Raw genomic sequence first — 22,216 nt, forward strand, 5'->3', positions numbered from 1 at the left:
GGAGAAGGAAGGAGGAGTATAGGATGGAAGAAAGTTGTGCTTGAAAACTTAGAGCAAATTCCCAGGGAGTTGCTCAACGGAGTGGTCTTCCCCACAAGGGGAGAGTCTACTGGGCAGATCTGATACAGAACTTGTGAGCAGGTGGTTTGCAAAGCCAAGAAGCCACGGGAGAGTGGAGAACAAATAAGAACCTTGACTCCAGCAAGAACCTTGACTCCCCTTTGTCCAGAGCCTACTCTAGAAGTTCCCGTCATCTGTTCCTGGTGTGGACTTGACTTCATCAGCCACCAGCACTTTCCTCCAGACCCAAATACCTGCTACCTGACTTTGCTTGTCCCTAATATGGCTGTGTAGAAACTCTCACACCATTTCAGAATACCCACAAGCCCCAGAAAAGCAGAAAAGTCAATGGAGGACACCCCTCCTCCCCCCACAGCACCTGTGATGATCTGAGCAAGCCTAAGAGTGCAAAGCTGACCCAGTGGGAGATCCCCCAATCCCCCAATCCCCCAATCCTTTGCCTACTACTTGTTCTATACGTTGGATCAGTTTGAAGTTAATTGGACGTAAAAGCGGGGGTGGGGGGGTTGGGGGGGGCAAGGCTATAGAGCTCTCCACGGCCAGCTTCTCCTCTGACGCATCTGTTGATAATAGTAAGGACTTGTTTCTTTCACTTGGAGCAGCAATATGGTGCCACAGTTCAGAACAAGAACTCTGAAGCCCTTCTGCCCTACTTTGGGTGTTAGCCCCTCTCATTCTTAGCCATGAAGCTTGAATAATTTACTCAACCTTGCCATGCCCCACTTTGCTCATTCATAAAATGTAGATAATAATGTTGTGACAACTCAATGAATAATAATTATCAGTAAATTCTTAGAGTGACTGGTACACATATAAGCATCATAACGAGTTTGTCATATAGTGGCTGAGATGACAGCTTGTGACACTTAATTCTTATAACGTCTACTTATAACTTTTCCCCTGGGTCCTCAGAAATCTTCAAAATTCTAACCACATGGCATTTATAAAGGCCTATATATAAATGTGTTATAAATGTCATATAGATCTTTTCAGAATATAAAATAGCAAGCTTTGGACTATTTAACTCCAAATATTCTATTTAATTTTAATTCATTTTATTTAAAATAAAAATGCTTACTAAGTTCTCTACAAACACTCTCAAAACACTCTACAAGTCAGCTAATGCCTAGGTGTCAGAAACAAAAGCTTTAGTAATAATTTCAAAATCTGCAACTTTGCGCCTTAGTTTAATTACCTATCTGATTTCTCCTTTTTTAAAAATAGTCAATGATTAAAGTAGGAATTGAAAAAAAGCCTGAAGTTCACAACTGACACCTTTATTGAATCAGGAAGAAAAGAAAGTAGTTGACATAAATGCAAAACAACCTGTGTGGACTAAAGTATTCGGGATTTGGCATATGTGTATGTGTTTCATAAGTTTAAAGTTGCCCATACATCACATGTGCTTACTGAATGTTTAAATATGGTAGATTGCTCATTGCTCCTCCTACCAAATGTGCATATAGGTACCTTCATTTGCAAACATAACAACACAAATCAAGTTAAAAAGCGCAGAATTTATCCAGTGCCCTGTATAAGGCATGAAAAACTGAAGGAACATTAATATCATTGTTATTGTTGATAATAATCAATAATTATACTTTGCAAACCTATATTTTTCTATATTTGTGAACTTGGCTCCTATGTGGTACCCACTTGGCATGGGGTCATCTGCACATACATCAGTTGTGTCCTTGAGCTTCTTTGGTTGGAAGCCACAGAAATCATCCTATCTTTTGTTAATATGGTCTCCTCATCTCAGTATCTACTCTGTATTTTCCATGTTCATCGTAGCGATAATAACGATCTTCAGTTCACTGGCTATTCACCTCAGTTAGCCATTCTCAAGTTCCCATCAATCCAATTGAGAGCATTAACATTTCAGTCTTCTATCTGTGGAAGAACGAATCTCTTCTTGTGGGTTAATCAAGTAAAATGCAACTCTTACATTTAAAAGATTATGAATATCACAGTTACTTGTGAGTTCTACTGAAAGTGAAATACTTTGAATTAATTCCAGAAATAAATTTAAGAGTGGCCAATGAATACTGCAATATATTTATTTTTAGAAAGATATCCAAAAATATCTCTGTTGAATACATGCCTTTTGAAAATCCCCAAATCGGTAAAAGATAAACACCCTATGATTTCACTTACATGTGGAAGCTAGAAAACAAAACAAATGACAAAAACAGACTCCTAAGTACAGAGAACAAATCAGTGGTTGCCATAGGGGAAGGTAGGAGTATGTGCATATGCAGAGGGATGGGAGGGTGAAATGGGTGAAGGGGATTAAGAGGCCAATTATAAAATATATAAGTCATGCGATAAAAGTACAGCATAGTGGTTATAGCCAATAATATAATAACTTTGTGCAGTGACTGAGGATACCTACGTTTACTGTGGTAAGCATTTCATAATGTATATAATTGTTGGATCACTATGTTGTGTGCCTGAAACTAATATAATATTGTATGTCAACTATATTTCAATTTAAAAAAATCTCTGAATCATTTCAGCATAAAGAACTTTAAAATACCAATTGAAGTTCAAAGATGTGTCTCTACAAATGATGGATCTATGTTTATTCTTCATTCCCTGTCTTTTTAAATAGCATAGTCCTCTGTAAACCTACTCTGTCACCTGTATTTGTCAATATTTGTCAGAGTCAGATCCGCAATGCTTGAAAAATTGAAGTTGAAGTTGATAGTAGCTGTCTGATTAATTGAATCATAACACTTCAAACTAGAATTGCTATTAAGAATGAAAGGCCATTAATCGTACATGAAGACTATTTTTTTTTTAAATTTTAAGTAATTTTCTACTTGCTTTTAGGGAAAACCTCGCAATCATCTATGCTCAGTCCCTAGTAAGGCTCTGGAAACAACCTCAAGCTATTCACAATTCTCAGATGTTTTACATAAAAAAAAAAAAATCCCATGCATGACAAAAGAGTATAAATGGCTGTTTTACAGTTGGAGTCATTAGGCAGGTCTTTGGATTTTAAGTGGGAAGAAATTCAGTACACTTATCTGAACTTGATCTTGAATCCCTAGCTGTACTCTAAGATTCTAGGGTGAGGAAGACTTCATGAAAATTGTTTGAAATTCAGGTGTGGATAAAGATCTGCTTAAATAAAAGCAGTTTCTAGGCTTAGGTGCTTACTAATTTACATTGTGTACAATGCTGGAAAACAAGTACAACTCGTACTCCCTTTGCATGCGTAAGGTAGTAACACACACCAACAATGCTCCTTTGAAACAGCATCATCAAATCAACTTAGCACGAGGTCTTTCAGCATTTCCTTCTCTCATTATTATTATTCCATTCACTACCTTGTTTATCTACACAAATATGGTATGTATACAAAAATGACTGCAGGCAAACATTCCAGGATTTTGTGCATTAGGAAAGATGAATAAATCAATACGTGGGGCTTACAAAACAAACTAGTTAGCTGCCTTTTTTTTTTTTTTTTTAATGCAATGTCTCCTGGAAGAACTGATTTGAGCAGAGGCAACTGTAAAGACACAGAGACATAATGGGCCATGATTGAGTAATCAACTCACTTGTGATGTTGGAAACGGTATGTTTCATCTGGATATCCAGTTATCACCCAGAATTTTAAGAACTTAACTGAGCTGAAAATTGCAGTTGATCCACTTCAGTAGAGGCTATTTTAACTTGTGAGAAGTGACACCAGTGCTCTTGGATTCTGGTGCTCTGGTTCTAATTATGTAAAGAAACTGTCAGGAACATTACTTTTCTCTGTAGATGAAGATATTAAAAAGTAGAAGTTCATCATGCAACATTGTGGAAATAGACATATCTGACATTGCAGCAGATACCAGCTCAGACAACCCCCATGCCTTCAATATTCACATCTATCATAAATTCATAAGGCTGGGACAGAAGGTTCTAGATAAGTGGATCCCTAAAAGAAAAAGATTATCTTGTCTATATCCAAAACTGTTTGGGAATTCAAATCACCTGGGAACAAACTAGTTGCATTTTAGTGGAAACTGAACACCAAAGAAATAAACAAAGTTCATTTCTCTACTTCCATGGTCTTCTAGTTCAACTCAGGAACAGAGTCCCAAAGTCAACCTCCAACAAGCCATGTAAAGACAAGATTTGCAACCTATAGCACACTATTCCTCTATGCTCCTACTTGTTTGTTAACCCTATACGTCACAGAAGAAACATCTGGGCTGACTCCCTTCACTGGAGCCCTATGATCTCCTAGTGAATACTTCTGTAATTCTCACTTACAAACCCCATCCACCAGGTCCAGTGACTTGCAATTATCACCATTTATACAAAACATGCAAAACAAGAAAAATAAAGTTAAGAAAAGAAATAGGCCTTCTTGAAAGCTATAAATGTAAACAAAATTCACGAAAGTTTTCTCCCAAAACGTTCCAACTGATCTCCTCGGAGTTTAGGTTTCTTTGATCAGCAATCCTTAAACCTCAAATGTTAAATGTTGATGAAGAAAATCTAGAAAAAATCTAGCTAGAAAACATGAAAATAAAATGGACACATTCTAGAATATAAGTAAAACATAGAAATATACCAGAACATATAAAAATATTAAAATACAAAGAATCGGTCAAGAACACATATTGAGAACATTCTGGAAAGATATTTTGACAACCCTAAGCAAAGATGCCATAATCACCAATCACAATAAACTTCTTAAAAATTTTATTTATTTATTTACTTATTTATTTATTTATTTGAGAGAGAGAGCAAGCACAAGCAGGGTGAGGAGCAGAGGGAGAAGCAAGCTCCCCTGCTGAGCAGGAAACCCTACATGAGGCTCTATCCCAGAACCCTGAGATCATGACCTGAGCTGAAGGCAGACACTTAACCAACTGAGCCACCCAGTCACCCCAAGAAATTTCTAACATAAGTGTCTGGACCATTGCAAACAGATGCAATTATTCAGTGATGCAAGGGTATGTATTTCACGTTACAAAAGTTTGAGAAATTCAAAATGTTTGGTAGCTTCATGGCAGGCAAGCAGTTTGGGCTAATAAGGAAAAATCATGAAGATGGAAGAGATCTGATGGAAACTCTAAAGGAAAGAAGGTAAATGTCATGAAAATTATTAGGTTGGTTGGGAAGAGGAGAAAGTAAGAAAGTGTGAGTGACTGACGAGGCCAATGCAAGCACAAGCTGACGTTCCAATCACATTAACCTCTCTCCGCCCTTGGCCAGGCCACCTTGGTGCCAGCCAAGGTGGGTGAGGAGCCTGAGCACCACCCCCCACCAAGCCTGCACACAAGCTTTGGAGTCTGCAGCATCCCAGAGGAAGGAGCATCTTTTTCTGTTTTGCCTGCCTGGTGGAGGCACCATTTGAAATCTGTCTGTCTGGAGTGGGCTCTGTTTTGTGCCCAAAAATCTAGTATGTGATAGCGACAGCCTAGTAGGAGCGCTCAAGCACTATTACAAATGACTCGTGGCTAGTTTCCTGTGTCTCAAATTTCTCTTTTTGCTTCTGTACCCAACAATTTCCCTGACACTTCCTCGAATACCATTTTGCCATTTTGGTCAAGAATCAATAGTGGCTTTCATGCTCTTGCGTGAGATCCAGAATTGCTACCAAGTCATTGCCTACCCGAACCTCCCTTCCTTTATATTAAGCCATAACTCAAAAATCTCTGTACCAACCTAGTCATTTGATTGCAGTCACCCACACACAACTTCCTTCTCTCTCCTCCCCCGACCCCGTGCATTTTTTTGTATTACTTCTCATGCTCTGTCTCTTTCCTCTGCTCCAATCATCAGTCAGAATTCGGTGGTTCAGCTGAGTGGCCTCATCAGTGGCAGAAGATGAGATAGGACATGAGGACCAATACTGTTCACGGTGGCAGACAGAAGTTTGCTCACAACTAGTCTCCCCTGGAAACTTTCTGAGAGAGCTAATTTTATTTCTTTGATCCTCATCCTTTTCATAATCAATAAGCTCAGTTGAAACAATAGTAGTCTCAACATAATTTAGTTAATATTATAATACTAAAAGGCTTCACAAAGTCTTTTGGTGGAAACTAAAATGCTTTCCTCACGACTGATGACAATCTAGAGGATGTGAAGGGCCAAAGAATAATCTTGGTCACTGTCAATATACACACATTTCCCCCCTCGCTGTTTCTTGCCTCTGTGGTCTAGACAAATTTCAAATTCAGAAAAGTCAGTCTGGAGCTATTTCAGAGTACTTCCCAGGTCCTGAGTGCATAGGACAAGAGACAAATGTCTTTCCCTCAGCCAAGATAGTTCACAGGAAATTCAGTTTCAACCCATGCTTTTGCCACCTTTCTCACTCTGTTCAAAATATGTCAGGAACTGGATATACGGCATGCTGGTTGGCATTGTGTCATCTTTTGGGTAACCTCTGAGGACCTGGTACTTGTCTGGAAATGAACACAAGCACAGGGAAGAGCCCTGTGTGTGTGTAGAATATGACAGTCATGAAAATCTCTCCTTTGGATCTTATACAAGAAGTTGATGAGAGCCAACAAAAGGACGCACAGCAGTTTATAAAATTTGTGTCACAATCACCTTTCCCTTGACAGTTGAAATAAATTAAATCTGCTCCACATCTTATACCTGTCTCTCTGCCTTAATCCCTACATTGATTTTTGACCAAACAGCTTCAAGACTTGAAATAATCAAATCACATCAGAGCAAACGCAAGTAATCTATTTCTGCTTTCCATCTGACTTTATTTTCAATCTTTACTTACATTTATTTTTAAGAGGAATTGAACCAGAACAGAACACAGAACCAACAGCTGGGCATTTTCCATCAATTATAACTTTTTACTAATAAGCTCTGTTGATATTCTCTTAACCTGCCAATTGAATGTCAAAAAGCCATTTTGCAAGTGTTCAAACACATGGACACTAATAATATTGACCATTACATTCAATCACCTTCACATTGTTTGCAGCTTATGCTATAGTTTTTTGCAGGAAATTTAGTCATGTCTAAAGTGAAAGACATTTTTATTAATTAGTAAGAGTCAAATAACTATACCTCTTAAAAACCTATTACCTCCTTTTTATTATTTAAGACATTTATAATTAATTTTTCAACATATAATAGAAAAGAACATATTTCATATGTGTTTGAAAAGGTTCTTTATGATATTTTTCTGAAGAGAAATTTTCTTTGCCTTCGTCTCTGAGAGAGGATTAATGACTTTTTTTTTTTTTCCTGGCCAGTTTTGAAAAAACATTTCTGTAATGCAAAGGTTTTGTTTTTAAGGTACAAAATATTTTGTATAAACATCTGAAGGAATGGAGTCAACACTTAAAATGAAGAAACTTTATGAATTTTTCTCCCCCACATATTCCATTACCCCTCCTTCACATCAAGTTCTCAGAACAATTTTGGTCTCACCCACAGCCCACACTGCCATACAAGAAGCAAAGAAGGCTCGATGTGGTCCAAGGAGATGATGTATAAGAAAGTGCTGCCCTTTGCCAAATGTCCTCCTTAGCACACACAGCTGCCCCAGACACAAACCCTGTTCTTCTTCCTTTCCAATGCAGGAATAGACATCAGCCTCCAATACAAGCAGAGTCTATAGAGGGACAACCAAATGCCAAGAAACCTTAGTTCTAGAAGTCTACACACAGGCCAAGGCCCATTGCTGGCTGGAGGCAGGTGAAAGAAAGGTGAGAGAGAGAAGTGGATGGAAAGAAGAAAGGAAGGAAGGAAAGAAGGAAGGAAGGAAGGAAGGAAGGAAGGAAGGAAGGAAGGAAGGAAGGAAGGAAAAAATTAATATAATTTCTGTCACCAGCAAAAATTATTCTTCTGACATGTTCTTCTGCTATGAGAAAACTTGCCCAGAGGCAGAAGTGGGAGAGCCTGAGATGGCCTTCCTCTCACTTGGTCCTACTGGAGACCCCTGCACACACTATCTAGGCTTCTCCACACTTGCATTCCAGGAGGTGAAAAGTCGCTTTTTCTTATCCTCACACACGTTCTGTGGGTCCTGCAGCTCACACAATCAGGGATTCATTTTGACACAGGAAACAAATTACTAATACAAAATTAGTGCTGGGCTTTGGGGGAGCCTGTTCAGGTTGAGAGGCTGGGAAGGCCAATCTGTTTCTGCTCCCAGGGCCAAAAACAATTGAAGGGATCAAAGCTCTGAGGTGACAAAGGAGCAACATTATCAAATATTTCTAAACTTCCACTCTGCTCAACACTAACTCAGCAAATACCAATCCAGCACCGTTTTGTTATTGCTGAGGATACTTGAGGATCATAAAACAGAGTCACTACCCTCACGAAGCTGCAAAGTAGTGGAGAACAAATAGAAGTTATGCAACTGAAACTTACAGGCTATTGACACTATGTATTTTTAGACTTACCGATTTTTTTTTTTAATTTCAGAAATGTGGCAGATCAAGAAACTGGAAAGTTCTATAACTGTTAAATCGTGACTGATGGATTAGCAAGATAAAGAAAAACCAAATACTAACAGTCAATAACCAGTAACTTACCTAAACTCCATTGTTAAAAACTATTTTGAATACCAGGGTCATGAAAAAAACAACAGAAACCAACCCATGTGGTTGGCCTTATCCATTTTGAACACTTGAAGACATCCATAACATACTCACCATTGTACTCACCATCGGTAACAGTCAACCTCATCACTAATGTTTCGCTGTCTCCTGTGCTGGCCTTGAAACAACAGCGGTAAAGTCCCGAGTCAGAGGCCGTAACATGGGGCATGATGATGAAGGTGCTTCTCATGTCCTGACTACAGCTGCTCCATATCTCTCTTTGGTACTTTGAAGCATAACTCTTCCCCTGGGACAAGTTGCAGATAGTCAAGATGTCGATCTGATGGGGCTGGATCTTTTCCCATGTAACTTGTTGTACTGGCCACTTCCCGGCAGGCTGACAGGTGAGCGTGACATTTTTTCCAGGTTCGGAGACTATGTGCCTATTTGATGGTGCAGCTATCTCAAAACTATCTGAAAACAAGAAGCAAATGATTACATGTAGGGCCTAAAATTTTGGGGTGCAAAGGTGGAAGCTACCCATAAAGTTCTATCAAAAGTATTGGTGATCCTATTTAACATAGTTGCATCAACTGTAAATGCCACCTTTATGACACGTTTTTGTAAGGAAAGGACCTTTGGAAAAGGCTAATGAATAAATAGAAAAGACGATATACTTGTTCACACATATTTCCTTGAGGTTTTTTGACATGGTTAACCATATAACAAGAAATGTAATCAAAACTACTGGTACTTTTCTTGGTAATGATCTTATCAAGAGGCTGAATTTCACAAGACTATTCTTTTTTTTTTTTTTTCAGAAGACTATTCTTTAGTAATGTTGGGCTGATGACTCAAAGATTGTATCCAGATTGTGATCATGCTAAAATTTTAATGATTATTGAAGATATATCAAATCATTTTCATTTGAATAAATGCATACATAAACTTATTTTCCAGATATACAGGTTGTCTTATGCATACATAGAGTAGGGGTTCACATGAGATTTAAATCCCGAGGTACCAAGAAAGTCGTTCAATATCCTCCCACCTTCCTACCACCATAGCTGAAATACCTAGCACAGAGCACACTGTAAATAAGCACCACATCGTTCTGGGCCATTTCCCTGACTTCAAATTAAAAAAGAAAAAAACAAGAGTAGAGGGGACAGGAGAAGAGAGGAGAAACCACACTTGAAAGAAGAACAAACACAGTTAGGTTTGCTGTCTATATTAATCTGGAAAACTAAGTCTATAATAGTTTCATCTTCACCAGAAACTAGCTTCTTTTCTTTGACAAGTGATTCCATGTGTCAAAATGTTGTTGAAAAGAGAAAAAAACCACAGCACTCTGGTTTTTCAACTTGTAATCATACTACTATTATCGAAGTTAACACTTTACCCACTTAACAAGCACACAGGAAGCATTTTACCTCTTAAAAAAAAAAAAAGCCAATGGTGCGCCTGGGTGGCTCAGTGAATTAAGCAGCTGCCATCAGCTCAGGTCATGATCTCGGGGTCCTAGGATGGAGCCCCGCATCAGGCTCCCTGCTCAGCAGGGAGTATGCTTCTCCCTCTGTCCCTCCCCCTACTCCTGTGCTCTGTGCTCACTCTCTCAAATAAATAAAATCTTAAAAAAAAAAAAAAAAAAAAAGCCAAAAGAAGAACGGGGAGAGGGAGGGGAAAAGAAAAAGGGGAAAATTATTTTTTTAAGGGGAAAATTCTTAAGAAATGGAAAAAATAAGACAATAAAAGTTTACAAAAAAACAAATAAGAAATTAAAATTAAGATAGGGAAGGGAAGATACAAGAGAAAGAAATGAGAGACAATATAAATGAAAGGCTAAATCAGATACAAGTACATCATGCTGGGAAAATAGAAGGAAATAAAAGAAAGGAAAAAGACAAAAACAAAAACAAAACAAATGTTTGTGTAAGATGTGCTGGACTATCAGAAATCACAGGGCGGCTGGCCAGCCCTGAACGGTTCCGATGTTTATCTTCAGCCTGACACACCTGCTGTTTTGTTTTCTTCCTCTGTGATGCAACCCTCCACCCACCTCAGGAGCTTTATCTGCCCATGTCACCAACACCTGTTCTCAGGAAGTGACCCCGTGTAATGTTGACTTGACTGCACAGGAACGGCCTCTCTTAGGAACGTCTGCATTAGCCCACAAAGCAATGAAGGCAGTCTCCAGCGCTGACCAGCCAGGTCTCTGGGCCTCGGGGGGAGGCCCCCGAGCCAGCTGGGGAGTTTGCACAGCCAGCCTCTAGGTAAGGACCCAGACCCACCCGTCAGTAGACATGGGACTGGACTGAACGAAGCAGGCCCCCCCCCTCAGAGGCAGGTGGTTCTGAGGCCCAGAGCAGTCCCCAGTTAACCTTTCCAGGTGAACAGATGAGCTGCTTGGCATCAGATAAAAACCGAGACCCAGAGGAGTTCTACAGAGCCTGCCTGGCTTCGTGCGTTGCTTGCTGCTTGTTCATGTCACCTGGCACATGTAAGGCGACAGGAAATGACCCTGAAAACATCCACCTGAAAACCCCACACATGACAGGACCCTTGGAGTCCTTAGAGTTGGAAAGTGCATCTTCATAAATAGGGATCAGAGTGCTGTGGTCGATAGGGAAGAAAAAGGTTGATGAGAACCCTAAAAATAGAAATGAAAATAATAAGCACCAGTGAAGTTTGTGTTTCTATTTAGTGATATATTAATTCTCAGCATAAACATAGAGTAGACTGTGTTGTGTTTTGTTTAAAAGACTATTTTTTTAGAGCAATCTTGGTTGACAACAAAATTGAGAGGAAGGTACAGAGATTTCCCACATATTTCCTCCTGCCTCCTACACAGACCCTCCTCGCTATCAACATCCTCCATCACACGATATATTTTTTTACCAAGTAGGACCTATATTGTCACATTGCAATCACCCAAAGCCCATAGTTTACATTAGAGTCCACTTTCCATGTACATTCTAAGAGTGTGGACAAATATGTAAGGATACATATCCACCGTTGTGTCACATGCTGCCCTAAAAATCCTCCGTGGTCCTCCTATTTATCCCTCCCTCCCCTCAACCCTTGGCAACCACTGATCTTCTCACTGCCTCCATACTTGCGCCTTTCCCACAATGTCATACCATTGGAATCATATGGTATGTAGCCTTTTCAGAATGGCTTCTTTCACACGGTAACGAGCACTTAAGTTTCCCCCATGTGTTTTCCCCATCTGGTAGCTCATACCTTTTTAGTGTCGAATAACATTCCATTGTCTGAACAGACCAGAGTTTATTTACCCATTCACCTACTGAAGGATGTGCTAGTTGCTTCCAAGTGTTGGCAATTATGAACAAGCCACGTGCAAGATTTTGTGTGGACAAGAGTTCTTAGTTCCTTTGGGCATAGATCAAGAAGTATGATTGCTGCATTGTGGGGCAAGAGTATATTTAATTGTGTAAGAAACTGGCAAGCCACAGCATTTTACATGCCCACCAGCAATGAAAGAGACTTCCTGTTACTTCACATCCTCACCAACACTGGGTGCTATCTGCATGCAGGATTTTGTTCTGATAAATTTGCACATTTTTACATGGCTTTATTACAGGATAATACAATGAAATTATCTATACTTTGTATAGGAGTTTTCTGACACAATAAGAGATGGTTTTTAAAAATTATCTCAGTGCTTCCAAGCACCACTCAATGCCTAGGTACCCCACACATTCCTGGGACACTTGTGCATCATGCCATATGCCCCAGGCCACCATCACATCTCCAGCTGCTAGTCCGTCCTCCTTCACCATCCTCACCAGACAGTGGCTCTGCATGCAGTGTGAGCAGCTCTGCAATATCGCTCAGCAACTTCCAAAACCCTGAGTCCATTTACTAGAAGCTTCATAGGCCCAGACCTTTGTACAGACCTTTATACATCATTCTATATAGTGCTTGGCATATACCAGAGATGTCAAGAAAGAATTTTTGAATAAAAAAATTGATTTGTAGTTTCACGTTGCAGTCAATATGTGGTGTGTACCCACTGAGTTGGGGGAGGGGGATATTCACCTCCATAAAATCTCTCATACTGAGAAATGTGTTTGAAATATTATGCGTAATGCCCAGATGAGTTCATCGTTCCAGGCAATGATCATCAATGTCTGCAAATTCAAAAAAAAAAAAAAAAAAAACTCATGTCTCTACGATACCACTTTGAAAATAGTAGCCTTCCCCAAATAACCCAACCCAGTCTGACCCTGCTCAAGCCTCTAAATCTAACTACCAATTTACAGAACTACAAAGAGCAGAGAAACATGCCGAGGGACACTCTGGGAGCAGTCCCTGAGAGTATGGAAGACACAAAACTCCTCGGCTCCATGTGGAATCTCTCTCATCCCTGAAAACCAGTTTTGGACTCTGTGGTGCTGTTCCTTTTCTCTTCTTCTGTATTCATTCAGAATTCTGGAAGGAATCCCACTGCTCCCGACGCTGCCTCATTTCTCATGTGTGCTTCAATCCACTGAGGAACCAGTCCTCCCATTCTCCAGCACTGCAAGTCATGCACGTTTTTGACCTTGAGTCCTGGATGCTCTGCCCTCCTGGGAACTTCCTGGCCTTGCATGCCTCTGCTCATCCTCCCTCCTTTCTGACCTTCCTCCCCAGTCTTCCTCAGTGGCCCTTTTCCCTCTGCTGGTCTTTTAAAATGTTGTTGTTTCCGCCAGGGTTCTGATGCCCGTCCCCCTCCACTTGCCATCCCAGGGTCATCCCCCCTCCTTGCAATTTTCAACCATCTCTTATGTGATGGCCAAATGCACAGGCCCTGTGTAGTTGGGCCTCTCCCCAGGGTTTCCAAAGCACAAGACAATAACTTGCTCCTATGTTTAAAATAGGCTAAAAATTAAACAGCCAGCACTGCCCTAAGCTATCTGCAGGAGCACTACTATTACTCCAGCTAATTAGAAGCGATAATAGTAGTAGCTTTGCATATTCCCAACTGTGCCTAGACTATGTACGTGCTCGATAGAGAGCTTTTCTAAAAATTCTCAAATATAAAGCATCCCATTTAAATGCAAAATAAAATGTTGACTGTGTAATAACTAAGGAAATAATCAAAGTCACCTGAGATAAAGATTTCAAAAATAAGCACTTGCTAAGAGATTACACACCCTCGAAGTGCTCACCAAAGAAAATATAAAATTTCATGACGATGTATGGAGACAGTTGTTAACTAGACTTATAGAGGGTCATCATTTCCCAATATACATATCAAGTCATTATGTGGTACACCTGAAACTAATGTCAGGGTATATTTCACCTGAATAGTGAATACTTCAATTTTTAAAAATAAAGAAATGTAGTGGGGAGCCTGCTTCTCCTTCTTTTTCTCCTTCTCCCTCTGCCTCTCCCCCTGCTGGTGTGCTTGCTCTCTCTCTCTCTCAAATAAATTTTAAAAGAAAAAAGAAAAAAGAAAAAAGAACAGAAACTGGAGCAAACAGTAGCCATTAGCCTGAGAACAGGGCAGTGGTCCTGCAAGCTGTATACCACACACCCCTGGCTACCCTGTAAAACCCTGTGCTGCCATCATTTCAAATGCAGAAGGCAATTTAAGAGGTGGGGTTGGCATTTCTCCCAACAGCTGGAATGTTCCCAGATGATGCTTGGGGCAGGGGGTGGTCATGGGTTGAATTGTATCCCCTCCCCCCCAGAATTCCTAATGCCTAGTGCCTCAGCATGTGACCTTATGTGGACGGAGGGTCATGGCAGAGGTCATTAGTGAGGATGAGGTCACAGTGGGGGTGGGGCCATCCCGAATCCAACATGACCATGATGAGGGGACACAGGCATACATCCAGGGAGAATGTCCTGTGAAGGTGAAGGCGGAGGCCACAGTAAAGTGTCCACAAGCCAAGGAATGCCAAAGGTTGCCAGAAACTACCAGAAGTGAGGAGAGAGGCCTGGTGCTGACCCTAGTGGACACCCAGTCTGAGATGTCCAGCTCCAGAGGAGAGACGACAAGGAGACAATACCTCCCCCTCCAAGGCTATGGTATCTTGTCGAGACAGCCCTCACACACCACACCACCACAGGGATGGGAGGAGGTGGGGTGAAGACTTCATTGGGCTTTCATTTCTCGTACAGTCTGGATCTTACCAGAACCTACCAGAAGCAGCAGGGCCAGCCACCCAGTTAGGGAAATCAGCGGTCTTCACCAGCTCCCTCCCCATGACTGTCATTTCCTGTCCTTCATGTAAAGTGAAGATAAAAGGTAAAGGAGCCAAACAAGATAAAAAAAATAAGCTCAAAGATTGCTTGACTGAAAAGCACAGATAAAGTGGGAAGAATGAGAGCTGCATTCAGAGATAAAAACACAACCTGACAAACCTGTTGTGGCTGCAGGCCAAGCAAGGCCACTTGTCTCAACCAAAGGAGTAACTAGAATCAGGCGAACACATCCTGGATGGCAAATCAGAGACTCAGTCCCGAAGATCCGCGTAAGGGGAAGGTTTGTGGCACGACGCAGCTGCGATGCCCCATCTGAGCACCAGAGAACATGAAGAACACAGCTCGGGCCCCGACACACTGGTGGTTCAGATCCCCACCTTGTGATTCAAGGAACCACTGTGGCCAGAGCCCCCCAGATCCCAAAGCTTGGGAAAGGCTGTCTGAAGGACCACCCTGGATCCTCATATACAAATTTTGCTCACAGGTTTTAATTGGTAAAAAGCACATTTCAATCTCTGTGTCACCATACAATGAGGACAATGAGACTTGTGCTTTGTTTTGTTTTGTTTTGTTTTTAAAGTTGCTACCATGGGCTTCATTGAAAGTATGTGAAAAAGTCTGACTTTTGAGCATCTCTGCAGTTCCTCCCAACCAGAAAAATAAATGACTCACGGGACATATGAATTTTAAATAGTATAGTTCTGAGGTCTTGTAAAACTGAAAGATGAGACAACATAGCCTAGGACCATTGGCGTGTTTTCTGCTAAAAGGTTAGCCAGTGGCCCCACTGACGTGGAAATTTAACACAAACTTTCTGCCTGGAGTTTTAAGGAAAAGGAATCAAACGCTTAACATGAACCCTAATCGCCTCCTGCTAGAGGATAGATGGTGTCAGTGGCTTGTCACTGCAGACTACAGTAAGCATTTTGTTTCGGTTACTTTCAACATTTTCCACATATTTTAAAGGCAAAGTAATAATACGCGTCAAATGGGCCTCTACCGCGTGCCAGCACTAAAGGCATCACATGTGCTCTGTCGTTTAGTCCCCACTGCCAACAACCCCGAGACGAGTCACACGGCTGGAGAGTGGCCGAGGAGGGAGTCCCCGTGAGGGGGGAAGCTCAGGGAGTTGCCCCAGGCCCAGGTTCCATCCCAGCCCCAGCCCGTCAGGCACTGCACAGCATAGTTTTCCTTCCCATCTGCAACGGGCAGGTCCCAGGAAGCCCCTGTTCCTAAATGTTTTACTTTATGATGCCTTAAATCCTATAATGAGAAATCAATGTCTTCACTCGACTTCGTTAAAATGCACATAACCACCTCAGCCCCCAGCAGACGCCAACACTGTAGTGTGAAATCGTCCATTAGATTGCTTTCCAAGTGAAAGGGAAGAAAGTAGTTTCCCATAGGCCAGGGGCCAGGGACACACAGGCCTGGGGAAAAGGAAGCTGAGACCACAGCCTGGTGCGGCCCAGGCCACCCCGCATCCTGGGGAGCTCAGGGTGCAGAAGCTGGGGGGGCATCTGCAAGGGCAGGGTGGGCAGTGGGGAGACTTGACAGGAAGAAAGAACACAAACAGGACATGACATAACGTTAGCTCTTTCACTATTCATTCATCCGTCCATTCATTCATTCGCTCACTCATGCGTTCACTCCTTCAATAAAAACTGTATTGATGTGAAGACAAAAGAAAGCACAGGTGTGAGCTCATGGAGAGACACATAGCTGGGTCATTGTGCCAACAGAAACCCTGGGATGGAAAGGGGGTGACCCTGGCTTGCTGTTGGCTGACTGGCTGTGCAAGGTCAGTCAAAGGGTCTCCACCAAATACAGCTATTTGCCCAAAGAAAATCTGCTGAGGGCACCAAACACAAGACACTCGATTGGCTAAATGAGCTTCACGCCCTCACAGCACCTCTTCCTCATTCAAGCTCCTTCCTTCTACGTTTCCCGCCTGTGTCCCTGTTTTCATTTACGGTTCCAGTGAGTTTCGTGGAGAACAAGTAAGTAGAATTTCCGATGCGTGACATATGAAAAATGACTAAGAAGCAACTCGATGCAATGCTAAAAATGCTAGAAATGGGGGAAATCCCCAGCACGCATCACACACGTTCCAGAAGCACACACAGGAGGGACACACCTACTTCAACGTCCACAGAAAGAGAAGGTGTCATAAAATGAACCACACTCCAAAAGCAAGTCCTTAAACCCACTGCACGGAAGGCTGGGGCTCGCAGTTTTTGCCGCTGTGATTCCTACCCAATTAAATTTACTCTGCACAACTGAAAAGCAATGTCTGTCTGTGCCACAGGCAAAGAGGTGAGCTCGGAAACGGAAGGCATTCTCGAAGAGGGAAGGGGAAGGTGCAGCCCTCGCATCTGGGCACCGCAGAAATCTCTCCTCGGTGAGGACGACAGCAATCAAAGACAGCGAGCTCAGAATTCCTTCCTACAGTTCTCTTTTGGAAATCCGAATAGGAGCCCTATTTTGATACAATATCTTACACTGTACTGACTATGGTTAAGAAAGGATATCTTGAGGGCTGAGACTTTCAGGCAACATTTGTGTTCCCTGCAAGGGATGAAGGCAAGAGTGGGGAGACCCGAAGACCAGATCCTCTGCTTGGGTCCCCCTGAGCACCAAGTTGCAAACAGCCCCCTCATGCAGGGAACTCCGTGAAGGTGAAAAGGGGTGGCACTTGGCATGGGTGCAGAGCAAAGGCTTTCAGGACTCCATGTGCGCCCCCTGGGGTCCCTCTGCTTCGGGGGCACACCCACCCTGTGCTTTCTCCCGAACAGCCAGCACTTGCTGCTATGCTCGGGAAGCCTGGAACCTGCTTTTCCTGGGATCCACACACCCAGAGGGACCCTTGCCTGGTGACTGACAGGGGCGGGGTCCCCGGGTGCCTCAGCCCAGGTGAGCTCCAGGTAACCTCCCTGGATGTTGCGCTGCCTCCTTCCTGTTCAGTCCTGGCCACCCTCACGGATTTCCCAGGGAACACTTCCTAACACGGCCCTTTCACCTTTATCCTCCTCTCTGGGACCCCTGAGACACACCAGCCAAAGGCAAACCCAGTTCTGGAACCTGACCAATGTTACTTGGAACCCAGAATTTGAATTTACACCAGAGCGCCCGCAGGAGGCCTCCAGAAATAATTCTTTGCTAACAGGGGCTGTCTCTTATTAGCTCGTTCTTTCAAGGCCCAGCCTGCCTGCCTCGTCCCACAGTATCTGCCCACAGCAGCCCAAGGCCACGGAGTCCTACAGCTCTTACTCTTTTCATATGTCTAATTGTGCATAACAAATCGCTACACTCGCAAGATATGAACCGCTGTGCTTTCTACCTTGCTTCTCTCGATGATGCCAAGCTCCTTGGAGGCAGAAATAATTTTTAAAATATTCATTTATTGCTTGTTACTCTACCATGTTCCAAGAGTTCTCAAGGTAATTGTAGCATGTTGTGAATTGTCTTTGTTTTGATCTCTAGGAACACCTTGTATTATATCTTGCACATATTTGATGATCAATAAATATTTGCTAAATTCATTTGTTTCATCTGTAGGGGGTTAAGCATGGTGGCAGAGAAAGCCGCACAGCAAAATAACTTTGAAACCAGATAGGATGCAGATATAAGAGTCTATTCCTTTCAATTTCCCCATGTTTCTTCAACAGGACCATTGAAATACATAAGTGAACTCCCTAATTCTAGCTCTTTTTCCCGCCAATTCACCCTGCACCCAAAATTACGTGGCCACAATTCAAATCTGATCCTATCACATCTCTGCTTTAAAAGGTTCATAGGTTTCTCATTGCTGCTATAAAATCCTTCATGGTTTTACCCCTGTCTCTGTCTCCAGTCTCATCTCCTACTAGAATCTACCATAAACTCTGCTGTCCCCAAGAACAGCACTCACACGTATGATCATGCATCGGCCATGCCTTCTTCTGGATGGCCTCATATACTCCATCCATCCCAGTCCAGGAAAATCACTACGTATCCCATAAAACTAAACTGTGACACCACCTCCTTGGGGTAAGTATTTTCTTACTCACCTTAAGATGGGCTAATCACTCCCTCTTCTGTTTGACTTCTATACTTTCTATTGTGTGGTCTCTTATTTGTTGTCATTTCTCCCCACCCTGGGAAACTCTCGATGCCTTCAAGGTGGCATGTCTTCAATATATCGGACCTCAGCACAATGCCAGGTGCCTTAAGTTGCTCAATAAATATTGTAGAGTAAATGGATGAGAAGCCATCTCTGAAGATGACACCATGTTATAAATTCAGTGGATGATCCCAAGAGCCTAAAGTAATATTTTCCAGTCCAGGTCCAATGAGTTTGGATCTTCATTCCCAAGTTTGCCAGCTTCACACACCCACAGGAGCTGTACCTCTTGGCAGATCCCCTGAGCACCAGCCAGCACTGCAGTATTTATGGCTTTAATACCTTCTCTCTGAAAAGCTCTAGGTGCTTTTCAAACCATAGCAGGATCAACAATATTTCTCACAACCCTCTAAGGTAGGAGAGGTTGAAATTATCTAGTTCAAACTATAATGACGTTAGGGTGAAAAATAGAACAGTATTGAAAAGCCAGCGTGCGCATGTGGCTGTTGACAGGCTTGGCTATAACCGTGGGGTCGGCAGGAACAGCGAGTAGTCCAGAAAATAGACACAAAGAACCGGTAGAATGAGGGAAACAAGTATTCTTGTGTCCATTCATTGGGATTTAAAAGGATATTTTGGATGTATCTGTAAATGAAATAGGTATGGCAGTGGAAGGAGACAACAGTGTATTTATTCAGCATTCAATGTGTGCTGCATCTAAGAGAACATGTCTACAGACCATTCCTAGAAAACTGTAATTTTTAAAGTTAAATTCATGGTTTCCCGAGACCTGGGGGCACCTGAGTGGCTCAGTGGTTGAGTGTCTATCTTTGGCTCAGGTCATGATCCTGGTGTCCTGGGATCGAGTCCTGCATCTGGCTCCCCACAGGAAGCCTGCTTCTCCCCCTGCCTATGTCTCTGCCCCTCTCTGTCTCTCATGAATCAGTAAATAAAATCTTAAAAAAAAAAAAAAAGACATCCTAGACCTAAGTGGCACTGCCCTCTGATGGGCAGAGAACCCTGGCACTAGTAACTAGGTGGTAGCACATGTTGCTACTGGAGATGTGCCATCCTGACTGGTCCAGCGTCACCGGCAACATTTTACTTGGGTCTGTTAGCCCTAAGTCTTTCCCTGCCTTTACCCCATGACCTTTCCAAAGCAACTTTTGTATGCATGTGTGTGCGTGAGTGTGTGTGTGTGTAGGTGTAGAGTGTGAGGTTTACCAGGAAAACGGCAGGGTGCAGTTGTGCCCACAGGGTGCGCTGGGTGGCCTCCAGTGTGTGGGGAGTACGGGTGCAGCCTGATGGAGGGGCAGGGAGAGGATGAGCTGGGATCCAATGAGTACCTTAGGTCCACTCAGAGAACGACAGCTGATTCAGGCCCCAGGCACTACTGCTGCTGCTGCTACTACCCTGATCTTGGGAATTCTATGGGGCATGGAGAGCTCTGGGATGAGAAACACCTGGCTGTCTGAGTCCTGGAAGCCCCTCGTCCCACACTCATCAGCAAGCAGTCTGCTTCAGGCCACAAGCCACCTATTAAACAAATCCACTCATGACGCCTCAAACACCCCACCACTCAGGGTCCCTGTATGGTGGCACCTCAGGGCCCTGGGGCAGTGATATGCACTTCTGGCAAGGAAACTGAGGCCCCAGTGGATGTCAGCAACCTAAACACACAGCTCCACTGCACATCCTTAGTTGTTCCTCCCAGCAGCTGCAAATTGTCTAGACCTCACCCAGGAGACTTTCCCTGGAGACCAGCCCCCAGGGCATTGTTTCCTGTTCTGGACCAAGCCCCACTGCCGGCACCCTATGATGGGGGAACTGGCCCCTCCACCCAAATCCTCCATGGGGGAGGAAGGAGAGATCTGGAGAATATCAAAGATATTGTAGAAATAAAAAGGAACTTGTAATGTTTTTAGAGAATAGATCATCAGAGCTTTAAAACAACAGTCCTTGATTGTGGAGATAAACATCCTTAAGGGATTTATTATCGTCATAGGTCTCGGATTATTTTGCTATTTAAATTTCTCACTTCTCAAAATAGGAAAGGGGGGATCCCTGGGTGGCTCAGCGGTTTAGCCCCTGCCTTTGGCCCAGGGCGCGATCCTGGAGTCCAGGGATCGAGTCCCACATCAGGCTCCCGGCATGGAGCCTGCTTCTCCCTCCTCCTGTGTCTCTGCCTCTCTCTCTATGTCTATCATAAATAAATAAATAAATAAATAAATAAATAAATAAATAAATCTTTAAAAAAAAAAAAAATAGGAAAAGGACTGGCTTGGCCACAACTAGAAAACAAACCTTTTCTCTTCTAAAATGGAAAACTGAAGCAATTAACAGAAAATTTCATTAATTTATGTTTATGCATTACAGTGTAAACATTAAAAAAAAAAGAAGAAGAACACGTTAGAGCAAAACTGGTAAACCAGTATCTAGCTCTTTATTGACAACTTCTGTCATTGACCATGAGCGTCCAAGCATGGGATAAGTGCCAACAGCAGCTGAGAAGGACACGATCCTGGTGCCTTTGCCAGCACAGATCTCATGGGCCGGAGGAGCTGCTGTGAGGGCTCAGGTGTCCTAGTCATATGCTCAGCCTATAAGTCACCAAACTAGGGACTGGCTCAAGGGAAAGAGGAGAAAATCTCAGACAGGGTCAGAGCACTGGAGGTTTATACGTAGAATAGAAGGGGAAGAAAGAAGATGCCTCTTACCAAAGTGTGGGAAGAAGAAATTGCATCCCATGCCTTCTCTAGGAATCCCTATTGTTCTTAAGGAAGTTTTTTTGGAAATGCAGTGAGTTGGGGAAAATATATCACTATTATTACAGACACTTCCAAAATTGGAAAAGCAGTCTAGTTGTGATTATATTTTCTTGGCATTATTTTAGAAAAACAATCAAAAGTGTCCCTTATTTATAATGCTGTCCAAGAGTTTGGTTTGTAAATAGATCAAGAGGTGAGAGTCCTCTGGCTCTGAAGGTCTACCTTTCTTTAACAATATTCCACCCAACATATGCAAAACAGCTCTATGGCTCTTGCTCTGCCAGGTGAAACCTGCTAAAAAACCTTCAGAGCAACTGCATTCCCTGGCCAACCTGAGGAATGTGATGAGCTCTTCTTCGATTCTACTCAACTACCTCGTATTAATGCCATTGGCAATAAGAGGAAGGACCAGAGGAGCTTATTTCAAGTTCATTATCCCTGCACAAAATGAAATTCATAATGTACACCCTATATCAATATATTTGGGTTCAGGGACCCAGGGCAAAATATTTCTTCTCTAATTT

The 22,216-nt window shown here is 42.6% G+C and overlaps 2 protein-coding genes across 4 annotated transcripts in view; one reads left to right on the forward strand and one right to left on the reverse strand.

Annotated features, from left to right (window-relative positions):
* The window catches only part of DOK6 (docking protein 6), a 398,908-nt gene extending 390,057 nt beyond the window's left edge, over positions 1-8,851 (forward strand). Inside the window, exon 8 of the mRNA XM_041739589.1 lies at positions 8,491-8,851. Coding sequence (XP_041595523.1) covers positions 8,491-8,540 — 50 coding nt within the window. The 3' untranslated portion in view covers positions 8,541-8,851. The remainder of the gene's footprint in view (positions 1-8,490) is intronic.
* The window catches only part of CD226 (CD226 molecule), a 107,093-nt gene that overhangs the window by 17,996 nt on the left and 66,881 nt on the right, over positions 1-22,216 (reverse strand). For 2 of the 3 annotated variants that reach the window (XM_041739586.1, XM_041739587.1), the window contains exon 4: positions 8,721-9,080. In XM_041739586.1, coding sequence (XP_041595520.1) covers positions 8,721-9,080 — 360 coding nt within the window. The remainder of the gene's footprint in view (positions 1-8,720; positions 9,081-22,216) is intronic. The other variant, XM_041739585.1, reaches the window with a different exon arrangement.

This window comes from Vulpes lagopus, chromosome 24, assembly GCF_018345385.1.
Source record: "Vulpes lagopus strain Blue_001 chromosome 24, ASM1834538v1, whole genome shotgun sequence".
Classification (NCBI taxonomy): Eukaryota; Metazoa; Chordata; class Mammalia; order Carnivora; family Canidae; genus Vulpes; species Vulpes lagopus.